The 27122-nt window shown below is 37.4% G+C and overlaps 1 protein-coding gene across 1 annotated transcript; it reads left to right on the plus strand.

Moving 5' to 3' along the window:
• Positions 1–1353: 1353 nt before the first annotated feature.
• LOC306860052 (uncharacterized protein) lies at positions 1354–27122 on the plus strand (the record flags this gene model as incomplete). Its single annotated transcript, XM_079401586.1, has 7 exons — positions 1354–1381; positions 1596–1652; positions 1696–1798; positions 24324–24564; positions 25035–25176; positions 25339–25463; positions 26793–27122. The coding sequence occupies 7 exons, from the start codon at positions 1354–1356 to the stop codon at positions 27120–27122; spliced, it is 1026 nt and encodes a 341-aa protein (XP_079257712.1).

Consider the following 27122-nt stretch of genomic DNA (forward strand, 5'->3'; position numbering starts at 1 on the left):
CCTCATAATTGCAAACAATGGCATTAATTTATATGTATATTAAATACCAGTAAATATAATGAGAAATGTATAAACATTATAAACACTATATAGCTTATTTAGTTCTCCTTAATCCACAACAAACCCTTTAAATTTAACGGTATTACAAAACAAGAACGAAAAAAATAGTAGCTATAAATTTTTATATTAAACTATGAAGTAAAACACAAATTAGGCTATAGTGGCATTCATTATCAGTGTTGTGCAAGTTACTTCCTTTTGTAATACATTATAGATTACTTGTTACTGTTATTTAAAAGATATTCCTTACCTTACAATATTACTGTCTCAGAATTGTAATGCGTTACATGACTCCTGTATTACTTTTGAGTTACTTTCACCAAAATATCTACAGAAGTAGAACTTAACATTATAAAATGACAAAATGTATAGAGCCCTGCCCTAATGGCAAAGTGTTTATATTTCGTTCTGGCTTTTTATTAAGTTCATTTACAAAAAAATGTGTGGAGCATTTTTTGTTCATTAAATAAGTTTTTTCTTTCTTAAAGTAACGGCTAAGCGGCCAGCGGCAGACTGGCATGCTGATCATAGCTTATGTTTGATCAATTTAGCCTTCTCAAATCATCATGACTTGCCTAAAATAAAATCTATAGATACACTAAAACAGGTCAAGCATATAACAATGTTTAAACATTAAACCTAGATAAATGTGCGCTGTATCTACTAGTTTGTGCGGAGAGTGGAAGCTAAAGCGCAGGACATGGTGGAGGCACCAGCGCAATCAATTGCAATTTTTTTTTAAATGGAAACAACTTACGCCGTAATTTTTGCTCATAAAGCTAAGAGTAATACATAATTCGTAACTGTAAAGTGTCTACTTTTATTTGTGTGCATTCACAATATCAACAAAACGTTGTGCTTTTATCTTGAACAGGAGCGCTTCATGAACCGAAAGACAGTGAATGCATGCCTCACAGACATGATAAATATATCTATAGAAAGCTTTAAATTACTACTTAACGAAATAAATAAAAACGAAAACAACTATTTAATATAATCGTTATCTGTGAATATGCACTTTTCTCTAAAGGCGCGTCTAACAAGGAGATGGCGAATCCTTACTATTTCCCCCAGACACATTCATGGTAATTACGTTTGCTGGGGCTTTTGCTTTATTGGTGTATTTGAAGCTGAACTCTTCAGCTGTGCTGACGGCTCGCTGCTGCTACAGACTCATGTTGTTTCCACTAGCGCAGCAATTTTTTTTCATCAATAATTGATGGATGTCTAAAATATAAAGATAAGGAGAAGCCTAAAACAAGCCAGAGGACCGGCCCGCGTCTGAACTATGACATGAATATTGGCCCGAAGCCAGGCCTAGGTACATAAAAAAGTCGGAGCTCCATTTTAAATTAAATAAAAAAAAAAAAAAAAAATTGGGGGCTAAAAGTGTGTTGTAACGCAAGCGTTACTGAAAATGTACCGAGTAAAATATTACTGAAAATTGATTAGTAATGCCTTACACTACTGCGTTACTGTTATGGAAGCAGTCGGACACAAAGGTAAGTGATAACACAGTGAATTTATTTCCACAGCAAAGGTGCAGGTGATCGTGAAGAGAGGTGAGCAAGAGATCTTGAGGCTTGAAGAATGTGAGTCAGGCAATTGCACTGAAAGTGTCCTTATGCTTCTCAGGTTGCCGGAGCGAGACTGGTGAAGAGAGCCGGCGTCGGATGAGGGAATTTCCCAACAGAGATGCGTCTGCAGACAGGGGAGAGAACGGGACGAAGAACAGAAGGTTAGTCTAAGAGGTAAGTAGGTAGAAGGTATACTCATAGACTTGTTGTGCGTCGTAGATTAACGAGTAATTAAGTAATTAACGAGATCGGACGCTGAAGCGATAGTGGTGAGTGTCTTTATAGTGCTCTTGATGATGGTGGTGACGAGGTGCAGGTGTGAGTGGTTTAGAACACAGGTGAGGCTGATCGTGGAAGTTGAGTGGGTGGAGAGCCTGGCCGTGCTGTTACAGTTACATTACTGTAATGCATTACTTTTGTAACGCGTTACTCCCAACACTGTTCATTATAAACAGAATACAACGCAGAGCCGGCACCAGGCTACCTCCAACCTCCATCAGGGGGGTATTTAAATTTCTAGGGGGGCACAAGTCACATTGTATGTGTGTGTGTGTGTGTGTGGGGGGGGGGGGTGCTTGCAGTTGCTGACGCTCGCTAAAGCGTGCAATCGCTTTCTTATTTGCGCTGTTTTATCGGTACTTTCACTTTCGAAATCGGCCGCGTTCAGCAAGGAGGGGAGAGGATGGAAAGTGTGGGGGTGGGGTGGGGGCACAGTAACTCGTTTGGGGTGGCACATCCCGCGAAAACATCACCCTTCACATGTGCAATAAATGTTTGTTTCGGCGCTGCAAGCTGATTTTACAGTGGACCTTGTAAATTGTGCAATGTTACATTTATGTTTGGCTAACTGCATTTTAGTTTGATTAATGGCTGAAATGTCAAGTTAGTAACGCTGAAATGTTGTGTGTGTGAGGCACCTGCGTGATCACCAATCAGTTAAATAAAATAAAATACATAAAGTTATAGAAAACAAATAAAATGCATTAAGAGTGTCACAAAAACGATAGTGGCCTATACTTGTCGCACTGTTTTTTTTTCTTTTGTTAATCTGTTAATTAAGAGAAATATATTTCGTATTTATTATAATATATTTCGTATTTATCCATATTTATTTTATTAATTTTATAATTTATGTTTTTCTCCATTCACAGAAGCGCCGCAGGTGTGTGATACAACGATGTGTGATTCCTCACGGTCGGTTGTTTATGCTACTATTTGCCCCGAAATGGAAAAAAAAGAAGCTTCGTTTGTCGATTTGGGAAAATAATCTAAATGAACAAAATGCTATCATTATACAATTCTCCGACATTGTCTATGCTGCACGCAAGTTCAGGCTAATTTAAAAACTAGCGTACACGAGCTCAGACCTGACGTGAGATTTGATCGTAGCCACCGCTCACGTCCATATTGATAAATTCCAAGTTTTGCGTAGAAACGACCGTACGCACAATTTTCGGTCGTACGTTCGTTTCATAAAAGTTAAGTGTATTGTTGTATTATATTATCTGCGATTACAGTTTTTTTAAATACACTTTTAAGATTTGAAGCACATTCAGAAAAGAAAGAAAGAAAGAAAGAAAGAAAGAAAGAAAGAAAGAAAGAAAGAAAGAAAGAAAGAAAAAGAAAGAAAGCTGAATAATTAAATCCCCTCCTGTAATGTTTCTTGCCGAGGCTGCATTGTTCATTGTAGTAAACTGATTTTATAAATTTTCATTTCATATTCTAGAGAAGAAAGAAAATCACACAACGTGTGTTGGAACAACATGACGATGAATACATATTGAAAGAATAGTTGAACTATCCCTTTAAGGAAACGTTTTCATAAAGGCATTTGTTTCCACCTTCAGAATCAGATCTGACCACCTGCTTGCATGTTTTTAGTGCTTAAAAAGCATGTCTAGTGAAATCAGAAGCGTTGCAGCCCTAAAACTCATAAACTTCATCTCCCACGAGCCCTCACTGACGTCTCCACAGGTGACTTCAGAATGCGCCCATAAAATGTATCTTTCCTGTAAGCTGGAGGACCGTGACCTCAGCACAACCCTGCTGCTCCCAGTGATTCATGGGAGTTCAGGAGAGATACAAGCGATTCCTCCGAGACCAGACACAGACTACAGCATGACACTTGGGATGCAGAGATCACAAAACCTCAGAGAGTACCATAACTCACAGTGAGTGTGTGTGTGTGTGTGTGTGATGCAGAAAGAGAAGGAAGACAATGGTAGTACAGTCTCACTCTACATCATAGACACATCTCACAGCTAATTTATTGCACTAACGTCCATGGCCTCTCCATGTATGCTGTTCAAGGTTTTACAGGAAGTTCTCTGCGCTCTGTAAATGACTCCCTGTTTGAGCCTTGTGTGATCCTGTGGTTGTGTTTAAAGTGAAACACATGGCTGTACTGGAGCACATGTATTTTTCTGCAAACATGCTCTTTATTAATCTCACTCGCACAAAAGAGTGAGATTCTGTATTGCTCAAATTGCATTGAAATCCATGGGAACTGCCAACAACGAAATGCAAATCTTCAATAATTCAATAAAGGTACGTGAAGAGGGAGTCTCTGATGATTCACACTCATCACTCATTCCCATGAGCCCCCTCTCTCTCTAGACAGAAGAAATGGGAGACAGGGAGACACAAAAGCATGGTGGTGTTTGGGAGGGACTTTCACATACAGCTGCATACATTGAGCATCAGGGGGTCTCGTGTGTGTGTGTGTTTATTGACCCTCTGTCTGTCCCCCTGCTGTTCGGCCCGGCCTGCAGCGCTAATTGAATTCACGGAGAACAAGTGGCCATTAATGAAGCTGATAACGATGTACACAGCGAGAGCACACACCAATGAGCCTGATGGAGAGACTCCAGCAGTGGCAGCAAGAGAAAACACACGGTCCTGAGGAACCTCAGAAGAGCTCTACAGAGATGCTCTATTGTGCTGTCCGTCTGTGAAGGGAAGCAATAAAGCAATAAATAATCTGGGTATGTCGAGCCTCATGGAGACACCAGAAGTGACAAAGACAAAGATAAAAATAGGAGTTTGTGTTATGTAGTTATATCTTTTTTGATATTTTGGGCTATTTTGCTTCCATCACATGCATTTTTTTTTTCAGGCTAATTGAAAGAAAACATATACATGAAATGTAATAAACACTTAAATGTGCATTTTTTTATATGTAGATTCATCAAAAAAGCTTCAGATTTCTATTCTGTAAATATATGCAAATTATTGCCTGTTAGATAATGGCTTATTTACTTTGTAAACATAACATTTCCAAAAATGTGTAATACAAAATAATTGCTTTTAATGCGCTGTGATTAATCAGTGGGGAAAAGTATATCTATCAGTTAAAATCAACAACAAGAAAAACCTAGTGTATCGCCAAAGGAAGGTTTCCATAAAATGAACAATTTGTCATTATTTTACACAGAGAAATGTGTTTGTGCTGCTCTTTTTTCATAAAAAGAAAGCATATTTATCCACCAAGGATTGTCAAGCTGTAAAAAGGACAGAACAAAAAAAAAGTTTCATTATAGTTAGAGGACATAACAGTTTTCCCATTTATCCATTCCTGTCACTCCAGTTTCATTGTCAATAAAATAGCATTTTTTTTAATAAAAATATTCTTAAATTTGATAAAAATCATATGTAAATTTGGTTTTGTATATGACTACAAACATTTGGTGGTGGGACCACACACACACACACAGGCTCATCTTTTATATTTGTAGCCCAAAGTGTGTGAGAAGTTTTGACCTCTGCCCATGGAGGTTTTAATATCTGTCTGATCCCTCTCAATGATGCAATATCTATGCCATGCATATTTTAAGACTTCATAAAAGTGCTTTTGTGTTTATGTAGGCAGTTTACCGCAGTCAGACTATTCTTGCGCAGCCTTATTAAAACTATAAACGTGTGAGGACTGAGAGAGCAGATAGATGACTAAAGTATTCACATCTGTTTATTTATAGTGGACATCATGTTTCATGGACACATCAAAGGAGTAATTAATACATAAATGAATGCTTTTAAAGCTTGGGAGAGTTGAGATTAACAGCGTTGTTTGGGCGGCAGGTGTGGAGTGTGATGAACTGCCAACTGGCTTTGATGTTTTAAGGCCTGTTCACAGTAAAATGTCATACCAAATTCACATCAGAACTATTTACTGTACATTTAGCACAACAGTTTTGTTGTCAGGCCCTGAGAAAGATTCACATGGTGAGATGAAAGTGACAATGTTCCATTCACAGTATTAAATTACAATTGACCCTACCATCCGAATGTTGCAATTGAGAATCAGACCTGGTAACCTTTTTCCAATCTTCTCTTGTCCAATTTTGTCATGTGAAGAGTATACTCAGTTTGTAGCTGTTGTAGCTGCTGTTGTAGCTCATCTCCTTCAAGAGTTGGTTGAGTGTGGAAATCCAGTAGATCAGCAGTTTCTGAAATACTCAGACCAGCCCTCTGGCACCAGCAACCATACCAAAATCACGTAAATCACATTTCTTCCCAATTCTGATGTTCGGTTTGAACTTCAGCAGATCGTCTTGATCATGTCTACATGCCTAAATACATTGACTGGCTGCCATGTGATTGGCTGCTTAGATATTTGCACCTAATAAAGTGTTTTCTGAGTGTAAATATTAATGGACTCAGTAAGCTTTCTGGTTACACTTAATTTCGATAGTCCACTTTAGACATTCTACTAGCTATAAGCAACTTTGCAACTACATGTCAACTAATTCTCATTAATTTGCAACTCCATGTCTACTAACTCTCAGAGTAGACTGTTATATTAGGTTTAGGGCAAGTTGAATATATTGACATATACTTGCAAATAGTCTTAATAGTATGTTGTATATTGTGGGCCCATCAAAATAACGTGTTAGAAGATATTAAGCATACAATCTACTAATGACTGCTAGTTGACATGTAGTTGCAAAGTTACTTACTGTTAGTTGAATGTCTAAAGTGGACTATCAAAATAAAGTGTTACCAGCTTTCCTTATGTTTTTAAAAGAAATCTCTTATACTCAACGGGGCTGTATATATTTGATAAAAAAAACAGTAAAACGGTAATATTTTTTTGAAATATTAATGCAATGTAAAATAACTGTTTTCTATGTCAATATATTTTAAAATGTAATTGATATATTTTTAAATTTTAAATTCAAAGCTGTATTTTCAGCATCATTACTCCAGTCTTCAGTGTCACATGATCCTTCAGAAATCATAATAATATTCTGATCTGATGCTCAAGAAACATTTCTGATTATTACCAATGTTGTGCTGCTTCATATTTTTTGCAGGGACTGTGAAACAATGTTTTTCAAGATACTTTGATAAATAGAAAGTTCAAAAGAACAGAATTTATTTGAAATAGAAATCTTAATACTAAATGTCTTTACACTGTAAAAAAAAAAAAAAAAAAATGTTTCAGCTTAAAATTATTTGTTACCCTGCTGACTAAAAGTTTTTAGTTTAGTCAACTAAAATAGTCCAGTTGTCCCCTAAATTAACATTGAGAATGTGTTGACTAAGTTGCCTAAACTAAAAAAAATTAAGTCAGCGGGGGTAACAAACTATTTTAAGTTGAAACAACTTTTGATTTTTTTTTTTTACAGTGTATTGTCACTGTTTTTCAATTTCCTTGCTGAACAACAGTAATAATTTCTTTCTTTTCAAAAATCTTGCTGACCCCACACTTCTGAATGGATGTGTATATAAATAGTTCAGTCTAAAACTACAAATATGTATAGAGATAAATACAGAGTTATGGACAGCAGACGTCTTTAGGGCACCCTCATCCGTTCTCACAGTCTCAACGTATCTCTCTTCCTGTCATTACATGGTTTGACCTTTGACCTTAAAATCTATCTGGGAGTGGGAATGAACAATGCACAGATTGATAACAGGAAGTACATATATCCTTGTGTCCTCATTTATAATGTCATTAATTTAGACAGCTTGACTGAATATTTTAAAGACCCCATAAATTCAAAATAGTTCTGTGACTTTTATTTTTTCCATGTCTGTTGTCATATCATCAATATTGTGGTGTATTCCAAAAACGGACAAATTTAACTTCATAATTTTAATTCAAAAATAGAATTTAGTTTTTACTTGATAGAAAAATCCAACAAAAAAAAATAAAAAACAATTTGCAGGCGTGTATGTTATTTGTGTTCAATTAAATGCTTTCTAGAATAAGAACATCATGAATGATCTTTGACTTCCCAAAAGTCTTTGCACACTGAGGTTTTCCAATCACGATGAAGAGAATATATCTTGTTCTTTCAGATCCTGAACATCAGTTGAGGTGGTTCAAAGGAAGATGAAATCTATGTGTGAAGGGTCAGGTTAAGGTCTATCTTTCATAGTTTCAAGCCTCTGCCAAGCACAGCTCCATCACCTCTCCCTGTGCCATGCATTCATTCTGTTAGGAGAAATCTGCGTTCTTCTGCCCCTCGCGTAACCCTGTGACCGCAGTGCACTCACACGAACACTAAAAGCTGTCGGCATTGTCCTCCCTGCTCTGCTGCGCTGCATCTGTCTTGTGTCTGTGACTCAAGCCCGTGCGGCTATTTCCACCATTAAACTGGATTCAGGTGCTGCTTTGTTGTCTGTCAGAACCAGTAAGAGTGATGAAGCCTCTCTGTCTGTGTTTCTGTCCTTCTAATCAGGGGTCTGGAGAAACTCACACTCTAAAGACGTCCACTGCCCACTATAATAACAGTCATGTCCCTTCATACAGTGATTTACATCACGTGTAGGGCTCATTTTCAGGAATCTGTTCCCTTTGACTTCCAATAACGTATTGCTTATTTAATTAACAAGAAACACTCCAGTCACTTCATTTGACAGATGTGTCCCTGTTAATACCAAAGATTATTATTTTTTAAATACATTATTATTATAAGCACTTTTTAAGTTTTTTTTTTCTTTTTTATTAGAATATTAACTAATTACCATGCCACTATTACATATGAATAGGTTATAAGATAAAGTTAAGATAAACAAACAAACTTTTTCAAAGTTGTAAAAAAATAGTTTGGTGAGTGCTGGAGTATTTTTTTCAAGAACATATCATTTCAGTTTTTCTACTTCAAAATTTCACATGTAATTATATGCTACTTGCTGTCTCTGCACAATTTTTCTGAGTACATTTTACTAAAATTTAAAAGTTTCTGAAAAAAAAAGATCATTTGTTTTCACCTCTCATGTCTTTTTCATCTATGTTCTGGCACTTGCCTCTTTACAACAACAACAACAACAATAATAATAGAAAACTGTCTGATAAATAACAGTGTTTATATTATAAAATAAATTCTTTGTACAAACATATTGACTAATGTGGTGTGGCGCCATACTTTTTAAAATGTGCTTTTTATATGTTTTATTAAATTCAGCACTACTATATTAAATGTAAATATCTTTAATAATTTGAAATAAAAAGATTCAGGTAGAAATGGCATTGATACCTGAAATGAGCACTCTGTTCTTATTACAAACCTTGAAAAGCATGATTTCGGTGACATCTAAAAAAGCAAATAACTTTCCATTTGTGGAAACTCTTTTAAAGCGTCCTTTCATGCCTATGGCAAAGAAGCAAACGTGTCACAGGTTTTTCAATAAAACTTCCATCGCTAAATATTAATCATATGTCGTCATTACAGATTTCCGGAAAGGTCAAATTGTCAGGTTATTACAGGGGTGAAATTATCTTTAAAATCAAAACCCGCTGGTCTGGTCAGCGATATCTTGGCTGGTGTGAGATGGTATGTGTAATGTCTGGTCCGGTCTGTAGTCAGATGATTGCAGATCGCTCAGTGCAGCTGTAGTTGCTGGCTAACATTGACAGAGTAATTGACATTGAATGGTATGTCTCTGAGATATGAGATCTCTGACTCAGTGAGGGCAGTTATGACTCTAATTAATCGTGACTTGAGTGAAGACACAGATGTCATAATTTGACCAAAAATGATGCAATAGCCAAACATGTCCATCTCATCATATTTTGGCAAATCAACAATTAAAAAATAGTGACAATGCAAAAATGTATCCCATATGAATGGCTGTAAGTCTAACTTAGACTGATTTGATTAGACTTAGTTGTTCTTATATATTTTATTTATTTATTTATTCTTATTTAGTAAATTCTATGAAACAATATCTTAATTTCAGGCTTTTCACAGCAAATATTCATCTATACAATTCATTGCCATTGAAAGTGGTAATAACATGTTAGAATGAACAGTGCTCTGAAGATAAATGGATGCAATGCCAAATCAGTGCAACCATAAAGAGCAAACCAGTAGGTAAAGATCAGTAAAAGTGGTTTCTGTGCTTCGCTGTGAGAACTGAGATGGGTTTCACACATGCCGGGGGTTGACAAAGGACTGAGAGGAGAATTTATAGTCTAATAAACCAGCGACTTACCACTGCCCTCAATTAATGGATGACCCTGAGGAGAAAGAGTGAGAAGGTGATGTTGCTTTCACACTAGTGGTTTTGGGACAGACCCAGCTTCAATTGACCATAAAGTTTGGTTTGTTTGTTCAGTGCAAGCCATCATCTGAAGTTGGGTGCAACTCGGGGTTAGGTTTTTGTGAACCATAGTACTGTTCATAATGAAGATAAATTCAATCTGGACATAAATTCAGTCCTCTACAGATACTTCAGCAATATTACATAAAAACACTCCTTACTGTAAAACAGACACCACTTCTCAGTCTAGTTCAATTCTGTGAATTTCAAGAAATGGTGGTTTGAAGATGAAGCGCAATCAAAATCTGCTTCAAGCACCAGTGATAGGTCCCTTGCACCTGTGCCAACACCACCCAGTGGATTTAGGAAAACAGGCCTAAAATATAGGACGACTACGTCAAAGTTATTTATTTTTGCCACACTTCCTGTTGCCAGCTGGTGGCGCTATGACTATAAATACATTTTGCAGTTTTGCTGATAAGGTGAACATCTTTTTGCTATTTTTAGGGGAAACAGATAAGCCTATATTTATTGCAGTCTAAATAAAATTGTCAATATTATTTGGTCAATATTATTAAGTCAATATTAAACAAGGATTTGATCGTCCTGTAGGTGCATCAGCAGCAATTACCAGGCCTTTGGCACCCTTTGCAAGCATTTGTAATAATATTTAATGTACATAAATTGTTTATTTTGCATTAACCATATGATTATTATTAATTAACCAATCATTATTGCTTCATTGTTTTTATATAATGCATTTTAAGTCATGGAAACTATTAAGGCAGATGCGTTGGTGATGGTGAAGTTATTACCGACATTAAAACACATTATTAACATCAAAAGCCAAAAACGTTTCACAGGATTATGAACACAAGTTACCTGAAAGTGATGCAGAGGCATTATTTAGTTTTTTTGTTTTTCTTTTCTCTGCACCAGTCTGTTAATGTCTAGTTGTCCATCAGTTATGATCATTTGCATTCAGCCGCAAACATGAGGTGAGTGCCGGCGCGTCACGTGTGCTTGGCCTACTGCGTTCGCCGTAAAATGCATAATTTACAGTGTGTATATATATATATGTGTGTGTTCATGTTTATATATGTACGTACTGTATATTTATTTAAAAACTTAACTTAATATTTAAGTTTGAGCATTGTATGTTTAAGTTAGAACAACTTTTATTACTTAGAAAAATGTTGTAAATATGGTTTAGCATGTTACTAGCATGTAGCTAGCATAATTAGCACTTTCTGGCATATTTTACTGTTGCTACCATTTTACCACAGTGAATTCTGAAAATGTAAACTCAGATGTAAATCTTGACCACTTCTGACACGTGCAAATTTTCATGAGTTTTCCAGCATGTTTAGGCCCTCAAAAATGAGATTCATTTCGGAGACAAAGAGGGTCCTTGCACCATCAGTACACTGGAGAGAAAGAGAAAGCAAATTAGTCAGACATGATATATCTATGAGATTAAAACCCAGTTTCATCTGCGAGAACTTCATATAACACATGATCACAAATCCAAAACATTTATACAGTTGATTAAAGAATTGCATCTATTTCTCTTTCAGTGCGTGTGTGTGTGTGAAGTTAATTAGCCCCTTGTGATTGCCTTTGGGAGAAGTTTAGCCTTTAATTACACTCATCAAATTATAATCCTCTCTCTGTGAGTATGTGTGTCCCTTAATCTATGAATAATCCCCTGAACCTCTCAACATGGTCCATAAATAAATGAGTACATCAAGTTAGACTATAAGCCCAGCTCTCTCTCTCTCTGTCAAGTTTGTTGAGTTGTATGATGTCTTATGCTTCTGATGTTTCAGAGATTCTTCACATAGTTCATGTAAAACCGAACCATGCTGGAACTTTTAGGAAATGAAGAAGCAATTTAAAAAGTCTTCTGTAATGGGCACACCAAAATAAATAAAGGATCTCTTGCATGTGAGAGGCAGTTGTAGTTGTTTGTTTGATTCCCAATCATTGTAGCACTATTTTTTGTCACTATTGAACACTTTGTAACTGTTTTCTGGCATTAAGCAGCTGTGCTGTGTTTTTAACTGGATTCATAAAATGCCTTTTTTTGACAGGTAAGGCGAGAGATGTTGTCTGAGTTCATTAGCTGTGTTTTGCTGCTAATGTACAGTCATGTCTTGTTTTGATTAACACCAGCAGAATTTGACTTTGTTCACAGCCCAAAATGGTTCGAGGCTAAGGATGAGAATCGCCTTTGATTCAGCCGTAAAATGGGTTGATTTATTGCCCTGGTTGGGTGGTGATATGAGAGCAGACAGCAGGGAGGGCCGAGGCTCATTCACTCCATTTATGATACACATTGCAAAAATAACATTCTTCCAGCGCTCAGCCACAACATGGGCCATAACTCAAGGAGGACACATGGATCTCAGGGCTCCTGATACGTGGCCAACTGATCAGCACAAATACTAAGAAGGCAGTGTCCCAATATCCATTTTCCAAACAGTCATACTGTATGAAAGGTCACGGGATGCTGGATCCGATCCCAGCGTCTTGAGCCATAGGCAGAAAAAACACCCGGTGAACATCCAATTAACTAATCCTGTCTTCTGTTTCTCAAAAACAGCAAGAGGAAACACCAACACTGATTATAGGCCTCACTGATCTGAGCTCAGTGAAAAAAGCATTATTTATTGATTATTTTGGTAATATTCACTCAAAAACTGATGTGCATATGCTCATATCAGTGAGGCCTATGATAAATCATTTCCACAAAAGAAATACAAAACCTGTGATAACTGAAAGAAAGAAAGTTGACAAAAAGACTAAATCCAAGATTTGGTGAAACATTTACATTACATTTACATTTATGCATTTAGCAGACGCTTTTATCCAAAGCGACCTACATTGCATTCACAGTTTTTACATTTTATCAGCTCTTGCTTTCCCTGGGAATCGAACCCATGGCCTTGGCGTTGCTAGTGCCATGCTCTACTATTTGAGCTACAGGAAAGCCCTACAGGAAAGTGATAATATAGCATAATGGAGACCAAATTAGGTAAAACACTTTAAGCATAGCACAAGAGCAAAATCTCACCTTCTTTTATCAAAGGAATGTCACAGAAACTGATTAAGAATGAAAAAAGGATAACAAACCAAATGATAAGCTCTGACACTTCTCTCTGATCCTTCTGATTTTCCACTGGTTATGTAAATGAAGCTTATTACTGAAAATCTACTATGCCGGCCTGAAAAAAATTGCCAATGGAACAACATTTTCTGTTGGTCATGAAACAACATTTGTTTCAAACTAATTCAGTACCTACAGTGCCATATATCAAACCCCAATCCAAACCATTAACAACCCATAAAATCAGAAAGAAATGCTTGTTTCAAAATATTTTCTTCAAGCCCCTAATCCCAGTTCTAACTTTAAAACCTAATAGAGATGTTGTTCCAGGACCAAAAAAGAAACTGATCCAGCAACATGTCCAAACTGTCGAAATCACAGTCACTGGACGACCACGTCATGAACCCTGCTACTGCACTATGAACGTTCCTCTTGAAGGCAAAAGAAGGATCAGTGGAGAACAGAGCGTACAGAACAGAGTGTGTTTCTAATATATGGAGAGGCAGGCAGAATGTGTGTGTGTGTGGGGTTCATTTCCTCTAATACAGAAGCGGTACAACATTTCATCATCGTTGAGATGGTCAGACTCATGGGAGTTTTTCTGGTTATCGCATCATCAGCACCTGCGGCACAGTGCTGAACATACGGAATTAACCAGGGTGAGAGCGAGAGAGACTCACAAGCAGACAGTTAAAGCTGTTCTAAGCATTTTTTGGAATACCGTGCATAAAGTGTTCCCACTGTCTGACATACGTATATCACTAAAATAGGTGTCCTGAGAAATCACACCGGGTTCTGTGACAGCACCATGCTCTGTAAACAGATAAAAAATAGAATCGGAGCACATCTCCCACAAGTTAGCTACTGCATTGACTGCCACTAATCTTGCACATTCAGGTTTGCTTACATTAGATTTACTCGAATATCTTTGGAGGGTTTTGGGGAGAGGATGTGTGTTTGAAGTGATGGAGGGTGGTCTAGTTCAGTGGCTACAGCAAGTCTGGTGGAAGTTAGCAAGATAGCTAACATTTCACACAGTCGCTTTGAAGGAATTACATGTAATTTTTATATATGTATTGCTTGTTCACACTTTGATTGCATTTCTATGTATCTACTGGTTAACAAGCTACCAAAGATTAAAAATCATGCCTTAAATTGAACAGATACAGAATTCCAGGAATCGCTGAAATATTTAGCTGGATTCAGCCAAGTTACAACTATGTTTTAGGAGTTGTGTAGGACAATGTCTCAAACTGAAACAGACAGGAAAAAGTGCACCAGGAAACACACACACACCAGAAAACACACATATCCACACGGACCGTGAAATAAAAACCTTTCTCTCTAAGGACTCCCACTTTGGGCCATGTGTTGGACGTGAAACATTCCAGAAGCGTTAAATGATTCCTGAAGGAAATCCAATCCCCACGCTTCTCGCAGACCTGCAGCGTCTAGGCTAGCCATCCATTCACTGGTTTTCTGTGGTTCAAAGGTGTTTACCATGAAAACCTCCTGTGCCTTTTCCCTGCATCCCTTCCTACGTTACAGGTAAATGTCCATAATCGTTTGCATCTCGGCGTGTGGCAGCAGAACATCTTTGATGAATGAAGAAACCCCCTGTGAAGGGGACCAGGAAGACTTTCTGAGGGGCCTTGATAATTCATCAAAGACACATCGATAGACCCTTCAATTCTTCACAGAAGTTCTCACGCACTTAACACACGACTAAGAGGTCTGAACTTTCGCCACACTCTTAGAGCAAAGGATGCTGGGACATCTATGGCGGTTTGATGTGGCTGTTTCCTGAGCCGCAGGCCATAAGGAGATTTGATTCAGACCGTGAACATTTCAAAATTGTCTTGTGACACAGACTCTGAGTATTCTCTGAAGGTTTCTCGATTTAGTTCCATCTGTTAGTAGATGACAGTGACTAAATAGATGTGTATGTGCACCCACAGTGAGTAGAAAAGGTTATGATGTCAGGTTCATGTTAGTAGTTTTAGACCGGGGGCCTTTAAGATGACATGAACATGACTGGCAGATGCCTCCTGAAGGGACACTCATCAACACACACCAATGTCAATCAACACACTCTATTAATTTTTCCTTTCAGGCCATAGTTTGTGCTCCAAAACCTTCATGTCCCTTTGAAGAGGATCAAATTCATCTAGTGAATACATTTGATCTTGATGGGTGCTTCCGGAGATCAATCCCTGTTCCAAACTTCTACCAGTTACAGAAAGTACACATTATTCTGGCTGGTAAAGTAAGTCATTCAACATAATTTTACATATTGTTGCAAACCAGTTCTCTTGTGAAGAATAATGTGGCCATGCTTCAAATAAATAAATAAATAAATAAAAACTGGACATAGTATACCATTGCCAAATTAGCACAATACAACGGAAACAAGTTGCAACACAACAGAAACAAGCCACAACACAACAAAATTAGCACAACACAATCCAAAACTAGTTGCAACACAACAAAATAAGCATAACACAAGTGAAACAAGCCTCAACTGTCATGTGCCGGTTTCCTTTCAGTTCTGTTTTGCCCTTATTTGGTAGTTCCTGTCCTTGTTTAGTTAATAATTCATCCTATTCACCTGTCTTGCGTTAATTATCTCGTTTGCTCCTTTGCTCCCTGTTCTTTATAAGACTTGAGTTCCTTAGTCTGGTTTGTCGTGTCTTAAAGTTATGTAAAGTTTCGTTAAAGTAATATTTGGTTTATGCTGTATTATGTGCCATTGACTTCATTTATATTATTAAATAACCTATATTATATTATTAAATAATTCCTGTCTTGGTTATTATTAAATAACCAAGACAGGAATCCTTCGTCTTCCTGTCTTGGCATTACCGTTACAGCAACACAATGGAAACAAGTCGCAATAAAACAAAATTAGCACAAATAAATTAGTCCTGTGTTGTGGCGATTTCGTTGTGTTGTCGTACATATGATTGCTTTTGACATAACACAGGACGTATGCGTAGCACGATTAGTGACAACAAAACGAGGATTTGTAAAGAAAAATGTCGGAGGATTTCGATATAAGTCAAGAGAAGACTGCTTTTCCTTTCCTTTCCTCCTGTAAACAAACTCATGAGATAGCATATCTCACTGGAGCTTAGGCTATGCTGATGTCCTACGACTACGTCATCCGCCCGGAACGGCTTGCACGTGTGACAGTTAGTGGAAGTGAGAGAAAAGTGTTTATAATGTTTTAAATATGGGGTAGCACTTTCTTTTACAGTACGTGTACTTCCCTGGTACATACATGGTAACTATCTTGTACCTACAGGCAAATGAGTGGTAATACAAGGTACTTACCTGAAGTGTATGTACATGGTAACAAATAAGAAACACTGCTGTACTTAACAGTCGCACATTCATAGTAATTAGTTTGTACATACAGACAAGTGTGGGTAAGAACGGTCACTTACAGGTAGTGCCCATATATGGTAACTAATTAGATACTTTACTGTACTTAATAATACATGGTAAATATGTAGCACTTACAGACAAGTGGGTACAAACAGGCACGTCCTTACAGGATCCGTATATGGTAACTAATAAGACACATTCCTGTACATTCTAATGATATGTACATGGTAAATATGTAGCACCTACAGAAAAATGTGTTATTATGTGGTAACAAACAAGACACATACTATACTTGGTATATACGGTACGCTTGGTAAGTCTTAACCTTACCTAATAAAAAGAGGACTGTTTTTCAATTGCTTGTGTAGGACTGTAAGTGCTAAATTGCTCTCCACAACAGTGCTTATAAAGTTTGAAGAACTGGTCATTCCTGTGTAGTGTTTATGTAAAATTGTGCACTTTATTTTACAGTCCTATTTCCATATGTAAGTACTGGTGTATGTACCTATTAATTCATGTACAGAATAAGTTATGCAGTACCCAAGTTGAGGGTATAAACATGGACCAAGGTACTTATTGAGTAATTGATGATAGATGGTACATAGTAAGTATATGGAAATAGGACTGTAAAATAAAGTGCACCATTTTACATAAACATTACACAGGAATTACCAATTCTTCAAACTTTGTAAGCACTGTTGTGGAGAGCAATTTAACATTAACACACACTTTACATATTTACCATGTGTATACCAAGTACAGTATGTGTCTTTTTTGTTACCACATAATAGCACATTTTTCCAAAGGTGCTACACATTTACCATGTATATACATTATTAAGTACAGTAAAGTATCTAATTAGTTACCATGTATGGGCACTACCTGTAAGTGACCGTTCTTACCCACACTTGTCTGTATGTACAAACTAACTACCATGCATGTACAATTGTTAAGTACAGCAGTGTTTCTTATTTGTTACCATGTACATACACTTCAGGTAAGTACCTTGTATTACCACTCATTTGCCTGTAGGTACAAGATAGTTACCATGTATGTACCAGGGATCCAGATAGCACACGTACATCTGCAAGATGTCTGTTAAAGATCTCTTGATCTGGAAAGCATCTGCTGTCTACAAACGTCTGACAGATGTCTTTAAGATGTCAGTTTTACATACATTCTAAATCATAAACATCTTAAAGACATCTAATAGACATCTATTTGACATCTAAAAGGAAACGTCCTAGACGTATTGCAGATGAGCAAACACCCTAAAAAATACGTCTTGCAGATGTAAATGCAGAAATCAAATAGACGTCTCGGAGATGTATGTGTGCTATCAGTGCACGTACTGTAAAATAAAGTGCTACCGAGTAAATCAAGGACTAATTTTCATTTTGGGGTGAACTAACCCTTTAAACTCTGGCCTTTGTGCCCCTGCAATCAAGTAAATAAGGCTCAGTAAACCATTTCTATGTGGACAGAGGTTTGACAGTGTACTGTTATTTGGGACAATAATCCTAATTTATCTGCTTTTAGGCTTAGGTTTGGCCAAGGGTAAGATTTAGAAAGACTAATAGGAATGTTGCTCTAGAATAAATAAGGATCCTGCTTTAAAAAAATCAATCCTAATACATTTTACTGTAGACAGTTTGCAAATTATGATCCGATTCCAACCCTGCTCTACCACACCTAATTAGCTGGTTAAAAAGTGTTTGACTGCAAAAGTCTGAAGGCTTAATACTGAGAGAGGTGCAGTTGATCAAATGGCTTGGTAACACTTTATTTTGATTCCATTTAGACATTCTGCTAACTATAAGGGGCTATTTACACCTGGTCACTTCATGCATTTTTTCTGATCGGATAGCTATCCGATCCTGAAAAGACCAGGTGTAAATGCCCTCTGAAACACATTCGAGACGGATATAAATCCGATCACTCAAGCCACTGCAGGAGGTGGTCTGGGCTGCATTCCAGACGAAACTGGACAAGTGTAAATGCATCTGGTTGTTGAAACCACGTATGCTAATTTTACTCCTCCCAAAATATTAAAATAATAAACATGTGAGAGCGTTTTATAGGCTATATGGCATGTTATAGTCAGATATGACAGCGCTAATGCAACAAGCATCACTGCGGATGAGTATCTCTTCAGCAAGCTGACACACAAACTGCCACAAATCAAACTGAAAGACACTCAACACACTATCATCTTCATTAAAAGTAGTGAGACTAACCTATCTTTCCATTGCTGATGTCGCGTTCTCGCTGATAATGAATAAAATGCAACGCATATCTATTGCTTTCATTGATGTGAACGCAGGAATTGAAGAACGGATTTATATCCGTTTTGCGAAGACATATTTATGTGGCCAAGTGTAAATGGAAACGTTTTAAAAAAAGATATCCGATCAGAGAAAGATATAACAGTTCCTATAGAAGTGATAGGAACTGTTCTCAGCCTGGAATTCTGAGCATGGATGGAAAAGCAACTTAAATGTCCGATTCATCCTTGAACAAGTATTCTATTTGTTCTAATTTACCTCCATGCATTCTAAAACTGATGTCAACACATTGAAATACATTCAAATATATTTTTAACTTCAGGTGCTTTCCAGATTTCCTGGTCTTGTTCTGATTTGGTTGAAAACAGTGTCAGGATTTAGTGGGTTTTTTTACAGAATGTGTAGAGGGAGGTTTTACAGAGCTTGTCTGGCATTCTCTGGCCTTCTCCCCAGAGCCCCACACATTGCTAACACACACACACACACACACCACTCACTGACATGCTCATAAGTGCAGGTGTTTGTTTTTAATTGGCTAGTTAGCTGAGAGACATGTCTTACCTGACTGCTTACTGCTGGTGCGTATCTCATTGCGATGAAGAGCCAGTGGAGCCTGTCAGGACTCAGGGCCCGACACACGCAATTTGAAGTGGCACTTTGTCAGCAATTAGCCTAGATTTAGTGTCCTCATGTTGGTACCCTGACGGGATTGTTAGGAGATGTCACTGACCTCTATTTTTTTTGGAGCAAGTCGTTGGTTTTCATGGGGTTTCCAGTGGGTGGGGTTTACAAATCAGTGGATAATCCAAAGACATTCCTTTCCAATTATGGAAAGATAAGAAGGTAAAATGACTTCACTGGAACATGAGAGAGCTTTCTGTTCTTTTTAAATAGATTGTGAATTGATGTTTACCTAACCACCAGACTAACTTCATTGTGAGGTATATCTGTTATGCTAAAGCTGAATTATATTTAAGCTTATCTAATGCTTGTGGATATGGTGGTTAATGTTTGTGTCATGGGTTGTAGCAGCTGCTGTTTGATGTTTCTTTATGGCACATTCAATATTGTGTGAGATGTATTGCTGTTAGAGGATGAGGCAGTATCTAGTGTCCAGTATGGCAGTTTGACACTTTGGCGTGGCGCTACCATAACACATCATTTCCACAAAGAAGTACAGTTTGTTTTCCATGTTTATTTTTCCTCTGATATGAATCAGGTGACGTTTCAAAGCCATATTGTTTTCATCAGCTCCTGAAAACCTTCTGTGTTTGAATAGTGAATTCATAGCAGTACAGGATGTTTGTCTCTTTTATTTTTATAGATGCTGGTGTTACTGAGCTTTCTTGCTGTCCACCACATAGGAAACCTCAAATAGGGAGCAGTTCTCACTGCTAACAACACTGTCAGTTGCTTATTTGCAGGCATATTAATAACATATTGGCTGTTCATTAGAACTTATAAAGCACATATTCTGCATGACCATATTGAGGCAAAATGGAGCTAGTTTTTCTCTCACGTTCAGCTCAAACCCATGAGTGATTGCCTCCTTCTCCTTTAAAGAAAGGTTTGTTATATTTTACAGGCCACTCAAATGCTCGAGCTAAGAAACCTACAGCTGTTCCCTCTGAGTTTCTGCCATTCATAAAAATACATGAAATCACCCATTTTATACATTTATAGACAGCACAAGCTCTTTTCCACAGTCCAGTGACACTCATAAACACAGACTGTCCCTCACTACACTTTTATAATGCAATCCAATCACTCGCACCAGGATGCCAAGAACCACCTCACTCATGTCCCAAAGACTGACAAACGGATGACATTTATGGATTGAGTCTGGATCCTGCCCTTTGGGTAATTTATAGTACTATATATGTTATTGTAAAATGGATAGCTTTGACTGTAAATTTTGATTGGATGAGCCTGTTGCAGATAAATGTGAGCACATTCTAAATTAATGTGCCAAGTTAAGCATCTTGGCAACCGTAAACAGCCTTCAGTTTGGCTAGCTAATTGTATTACTTGGCGAATTTTAGCTGAGCTGCATTTGTTGGATTACTTTACAGAGCATTACGTCAATCAGTTGCCTAAAAATTAAACTTTATTACAATTTAGTTTTATGCTGAAAAACTGCTTCTAGCTATGTTACAGAAGGTTGCTTCATAAAGACAACATCTTAACCAAGTTCAGGTAAGCATGCGTGCCAGATCCTCGGTTTCACTGCATCTTACATGGAAAACTATCTTTCTGTCTAAATCCATCAGATATTACCCCTACCCTTTATTTTGCATGTTCAACATTACGCTTGGCTGCATACCTGAAACGAATGAGAATTACGAAGGGTTCACACAACGGTCTACAGCTTCTGAAAGAAACGTGTGAATCATAAGAATTTGACAGGCTTCACATTATATCCTCAAAACCATCTATTCACAAAACCTCACTTTTTATGTTTTTTTTTTTTGAGAACTTTGCATTGAAAATTTCACTTAGCATTCCTATGTTTCAGGACAGTTACTATTGCTAGAGCATTGCAGCTCAGGACCTTGAACAATGAACATGAACTGGGCACTATTTTCTTAGTTCTGGTCTGTATGTGACTTACATTAATTATGTTCAAGTGCCATGCATTGAGTGTTTAAGGAATAGTTCAGCAAAAATGAATGTGTTTTTTCATATTTTCGAACTCTCATGTCATTTCAAACCCATATGACTATTATGATCGCTGTATGCTTGCACTGTATGCTTTCTCTTTTTATTTATTTATCAATATGGTACAAGATGAGTAATCTAAAAGTAGTCTGATTTTATTACCTAAAATGTGTAATATTATGGATTACATTACTAACTACAATTTTTATCATGTAATTTAGAATCAGTAACGGACTACAATTTGTCAGTAATCTACCCAGCATAGTGTATGAACATATTAACCTCAATTCTGTCACAGATCTGCCAGGCTCTGCCACAAGCCAATCACAACGCACGCCCTCACCTGATTACTGATCACACGCACTTGCACTTCATTATGTCACGCATCACCTCTGCTATAAGAGACACACACCGCCAAGCACTGAGGACTGCTATCGCTGTCTCAGCTATAGTCTTGTTACTTACCTGCAGAACTACCTTCCTGTGTGTGTACTCCTAGGATCTCCAGCCTGCCTGCTCCTGTAATTCTCCCAAGTCCGCTCCCTGTCTGCGGTGTGTGTCTCCTACGGTTCACCACTCTGCCTGCAAGAAGATACGCAAGTTATTCCTCCAGTTTATCCATCAAGACTTCCAAGATCGCTACTTACCTGCCATCTCACTCCATTGCTCACCTGTTGACAAATAAACCTCCTTCATTAACCCGTCTCTCTGTCTCCGTCCTACTTCTGTAACAAATTCACCTCAGATTATGTTTGAAATGTATTCATTTTGCCAGCCATTTGTGTATTTAGCTAGCCATTTATTTAGCCATTTTTACAAGCTGACCGGGATTAGTGGGGAGTAGATGATCACCAAGACTTAGTTCACACTACAGGCTAAAGTGGCCCAAATCTGACTTTTTTGCCCAAATGTGACCCATATCTGATTTTCTTATGATTTCTTATTTTCAGTCTGAACAGCACAAATCCGATTTTTATTTTTTCAAATCAGGCCCAGGCCACTTTCATATGTGGTCCTGAATCGGATACATATCTGATGTTTTGCAATGCGACTTCAGTCTGAACGGCCATGTCGCATTTCATGCGATTTGTATGTCATTGAAATGCGAAAGACGTCCAAATTCTGTGCTGCAGGAGGTGGGAAGATTAAAATCACAATGGCAGACAATATATAGACAATATCACTTCGTTATTTAGGCTCTGATTGCACATTAACTTAAAAATTGCTAAACACACGCTAACACGAACGGTGTCTGTTTTTATTTCCGCAAACACAGTGCGCTGCATCTGACGTCACGTCTTCTGCGCATGCGGGTCACTTCAGGGCCGTATACGGTTCACACATGAGGCTGATGGCAGTTGCATTTAAATGACAATGTGAACAACAGCGCAAAAAAAAATGCATTTCAGCAAAAAATCGGATCGGAGCATTAAGACCTGCAGTGTGAACACAAGCTCATTTAAACTTGTCTCCTCCAGATAAGTACAACATAGACGTTTTTGTATTTTTTTCAATTAAGTCGATATATGCAGCATATCACCACAGCAACATTACCATATTCCAGATATGATCTGTAAATTGTTTAATCTTCTTGGTTCATACACCTGATATGGAAGAAATTATTCACCCTGAACTGATGGTAGTAAGAAGACAAGAATATGAGATTCGATAGGGGCGCATGGCAGGATGCTCAGGTTTCTGTGAGTGGGAATCCCCTCATCTCAAATCAAGCTCAATTTTTTGATGGTGGATTTTGATCAAAACAGTCTTTAACAAAGGACTACTGTTATCTCACTGCTTAAAATGACAATCTGCAGTCGCAAAGCTGCATTCACAGTACACGTCTACACTCTCAAAAAGGATGTGTTAATTAATAACACATTTTTTGTGTTATGGCTATTTTGACACATTTTGTGTAATTTTAAGTTGATCATGTGTAAAAGAGAGAGAGAGAGAGAAAGAGAGAAACAACACAGTGTGTCCAACACAACATGTGTTAACTATCATCCAATCACATTGCTGCTACGTCACTCCGCAAGCCGTTAAGCAATTTCGCGCCTCTATCTCCATCCATGGGTGACTTGGATGCAGTGCACATGTCAGGTATTTGGATTTATTATTTTTAATTATTAGAAACTGTCATATATATGTTTAATGTGAATTTTTTAGACGGTCAAATGTGCATTTAGTTAGCAGCCTCTAGTCGTGCATACGGGTATTTTCGGTAGTCACGAGAGGCGGTGTTGAACAGGGCGAAAACGGCGTCAGATAGTTAATGCTTCACACATTATTATTTCTTTACATTTTGGTACGTTTGTTCCTCGCTTTCTGGAGAGAACTTATTTTTAACGAGTTTGTTTTTCTTTGCTTGATTTGTTGCCAATTATATGACGTCCGATAAAACGCTGCGGCCATGGCAGGATTGTCGTTAATGAGTTTGACAAAGCGGTAGCAGCTAGCAGCTAACTCTTATCACTTTCACTGCTATCCGTCGCCTTTCTTTCATTAAACAACATAATGTATTGATGTCTTGTTAAATGTCTTTAAATAATACTATGATTTATTACTGTAACGTTTAACATTTGATTGACTTCGACATTCGCATGTCTTTATCTCAAAAAGGATGTTTAGGTTTATATCTTGAAGGTTTATCTAGCTTTTGTTAGCTGTTTTTGTAATAAATATTCATTATAACACTGTTTGTTAACTACATTTTACATTATGAATGTATGTGTAATCAGTATATGTATATAACAGATTGGTGTTTTTCTTTGCCTTTTTTACTTTGGATATAACATATGCTGAAGGGGAGGAGGACTCCACTCAGGAGTGGATGACTGTGATCAAAAGGATGAAACCATCTCCAGAAAACCTCAATACCATCAAATTGGGCATGGAGAAAACATACAGTAATCGCAGGTTATGGATTGCAAACACGTCCCCAACAGTGCAAGAGATTTTTGAACAATATCCTCGATTTGTAGACATGCCATACTTGGTAAGAACATCTTGTGTTTTGCATCTTGTGTTTTGTGTTTTTTTCTTCTAGCTAGGTATAAATAGACTTGTCAGTACAGGGACAAGGCTGCTAAATATTAACATTTAAAGTCCAAATGAATTCAAAATGTTTTTTTTTTTTATACTTTGTTAGTGCACATTACTAATCTTGTGATGAAAAATTCTATGCAATTTAATTAAAATAAAGTATAAAATAAAATAAAGTCCTTTAAACATCCTTTAACCACTCCCCTCCAACCATCAGTCTGCTGCAAACTAGAGATTGTAAGGTGCACTGAAATCAAGCTCCACCATTTATTTTACTTCAATCAGTTTAATTCAAATCATAAAACTGAAGTATAGTAGTTTTGTTTTTACTGTTATGATTGCATAAACTTAGATTTGATCATTTGTGAACATACTGAGAAAACACGGTAGTGTTGTAATTGTGTATTGTATCCTATGTTGTAGCTTGACACTGAGTTTGGAAAAATGTTTCCTGGGAAGGCTGACCTCTTTCTTCGAAAATGGGAAGGAAATATTGTTCGGAAGTTGCAAAAGATGTCCACAGTGAAAGATCCTCTGGTCATGCCAACTGATAATGAGAGTGAAGGTAGGCTACTTTGCTTGTTCTGTCAAACCGTTGTTTTTCTTTCAGTGGACACCATTAGTTTTACTAGTTCTCTGAAGGCAAAGTTGGAGATCAAAGTCTGCCATTATTTCAGCCATTTGAAAAATGCCATTATATTTTGTGTTTTTTTTTATTATACTACAGAGTCATGTTACAGAGCTCTTCAAATTCTTACTACACTGCTGCCCCCCACTGCGTCCGGGAGGAGCAAAGGTTGGGCCAAATGCAGTACAAAGTCAGCCCTTTCTTACCTCTTGGACATTAAGCCGGTAAGCAGCTTGATTGCCCTAATATGTTTATGTTTTAGTTTGTTAGTTTTCTGTGCAAGCACTTTGTGATGTTACTTAATTACATGACTCTCTAATTTACATAAAACTATACTGTTTTCATTGTTTTCTTTTAGGGATGCACAATATTAGGTTTTTGTCAGTATTTTTTAGCTCACTTTGGCTAAGTATCTTAAGGTTATTTGTGCATTTTACTTTTTATTTTGTTATAAATAGACCAACAGCGGCCACTAAACAAAAAAAAAAAACGCCTTACCGAATGAACATTAGTACCAAAGGGAGGCTGTTGCTGCTGTTGTCACTGCACGCTATCACACTAAACACATCATTCTGTATGTGCATTCTCAAATGAAATGCAGTGATACAAAACAGTGAAGTGATAATATTGTGCATTCCTATTTTCTTTTGAACATAAATAAGAAAATATCCCTGGCCTTCAGTTCAATGAATGCAAATGAATTAAAGAGAGAGTTCATCCAAAAAAGTTTTATTACTTAGTCATTAATTATTCACCCTCATGTCGTTCCAAACCCGTAACACCTTCATTCAACTTTGCAAACACAAATTAAGATATTTTTGATGAAATTCAAAAGCTTTCTGACCCTCCATAAACAGCAACACACCTGAAATGTTCCCAAGCACAGAAATGTAGGATATAGGTAAAAGAGTCCATGTGACATCAGGGGTTCAGTTGTGCTGATATGAAGCTATGATACATTTGTGCTCAAAGAAAACAAAAATAACAACTTTATTCAACAACTCTTCTCTTTATCATCTGCCGTGGTGTGCTGCAGTTTTGGAGAGAGTATCACGACGTATGCACAGGCTTTCCTGTCCATGTAAACAAAGCACTCGTCGTGTTTTGTTTATGAGCAGAGGACAGCAAATGCATGCCTTGTTTACATCAAGCGGAAGCAAGTGCATGCGTCATGATACTCTCTTCACAATGGCGGCATACAGGCAGCAGATGGAATGAGGAGGAAAAAGTTGTTGAATTTGTAAAATTACAGATGAATCACTGATGTCACAGACAATTTTACTGATGTCCTTTCTACGTTTCTGCATTTGGGAACATTTCAGTTTTGTGTCTGTTGCTGTTTATGAAGAGTCAGACAGTTCTCAGATTTCATCAAAAATATCTTAATTTGTGTTCCGAAGATAATAGAAGGTCTTACGGTTTTGGAACGACATGAGGGTGAGTAATTACTGACAGAATTCAAATTTTTGGGTGAACTATCCCTTTAAGAAAACCTTCAGTCACTTGAATTGTTTTAATAATAGCTTTTAAAAAATTTACTTTTATGTTTACAGGCTGGAACCAGCATCTCCAGCCTCCTGGATCATTCCCAGACAATGGTGGAAAACCATCAACCCCACATTGTCTGTTTAGGAGCCCCCAGTTCTACAGCGCAATACATCATTGTGGCCGAGAATGACAAAGTCACCATTCCACTCAACGATAACAGTCTGACGTGTGCCATTGACAAGCTGTTCAAAACGTATTGGGTTTGCAATGTACAATATCCTGTCCAACTTACATCGGTCTTTAATTTCCTTGAAAATGTATATGACATTCCTTTCTCTGGTGGGAAGAGATGCAAAGTTGTGGAGCTTATTTCGAAGCTTCAAGCACTATCCTAA

This window comes from Barbus barbus (assembly GCF_936440315.1).
Source record: "Barbus barbus genome assembly, chromosome: 40".
NCBI classification, from domain to species: Eukaryota; Metazoa; Chordata; class Actinopteri; order Cypriniformes; family Cyprinidae; genus Barbus; species Barbus barbus.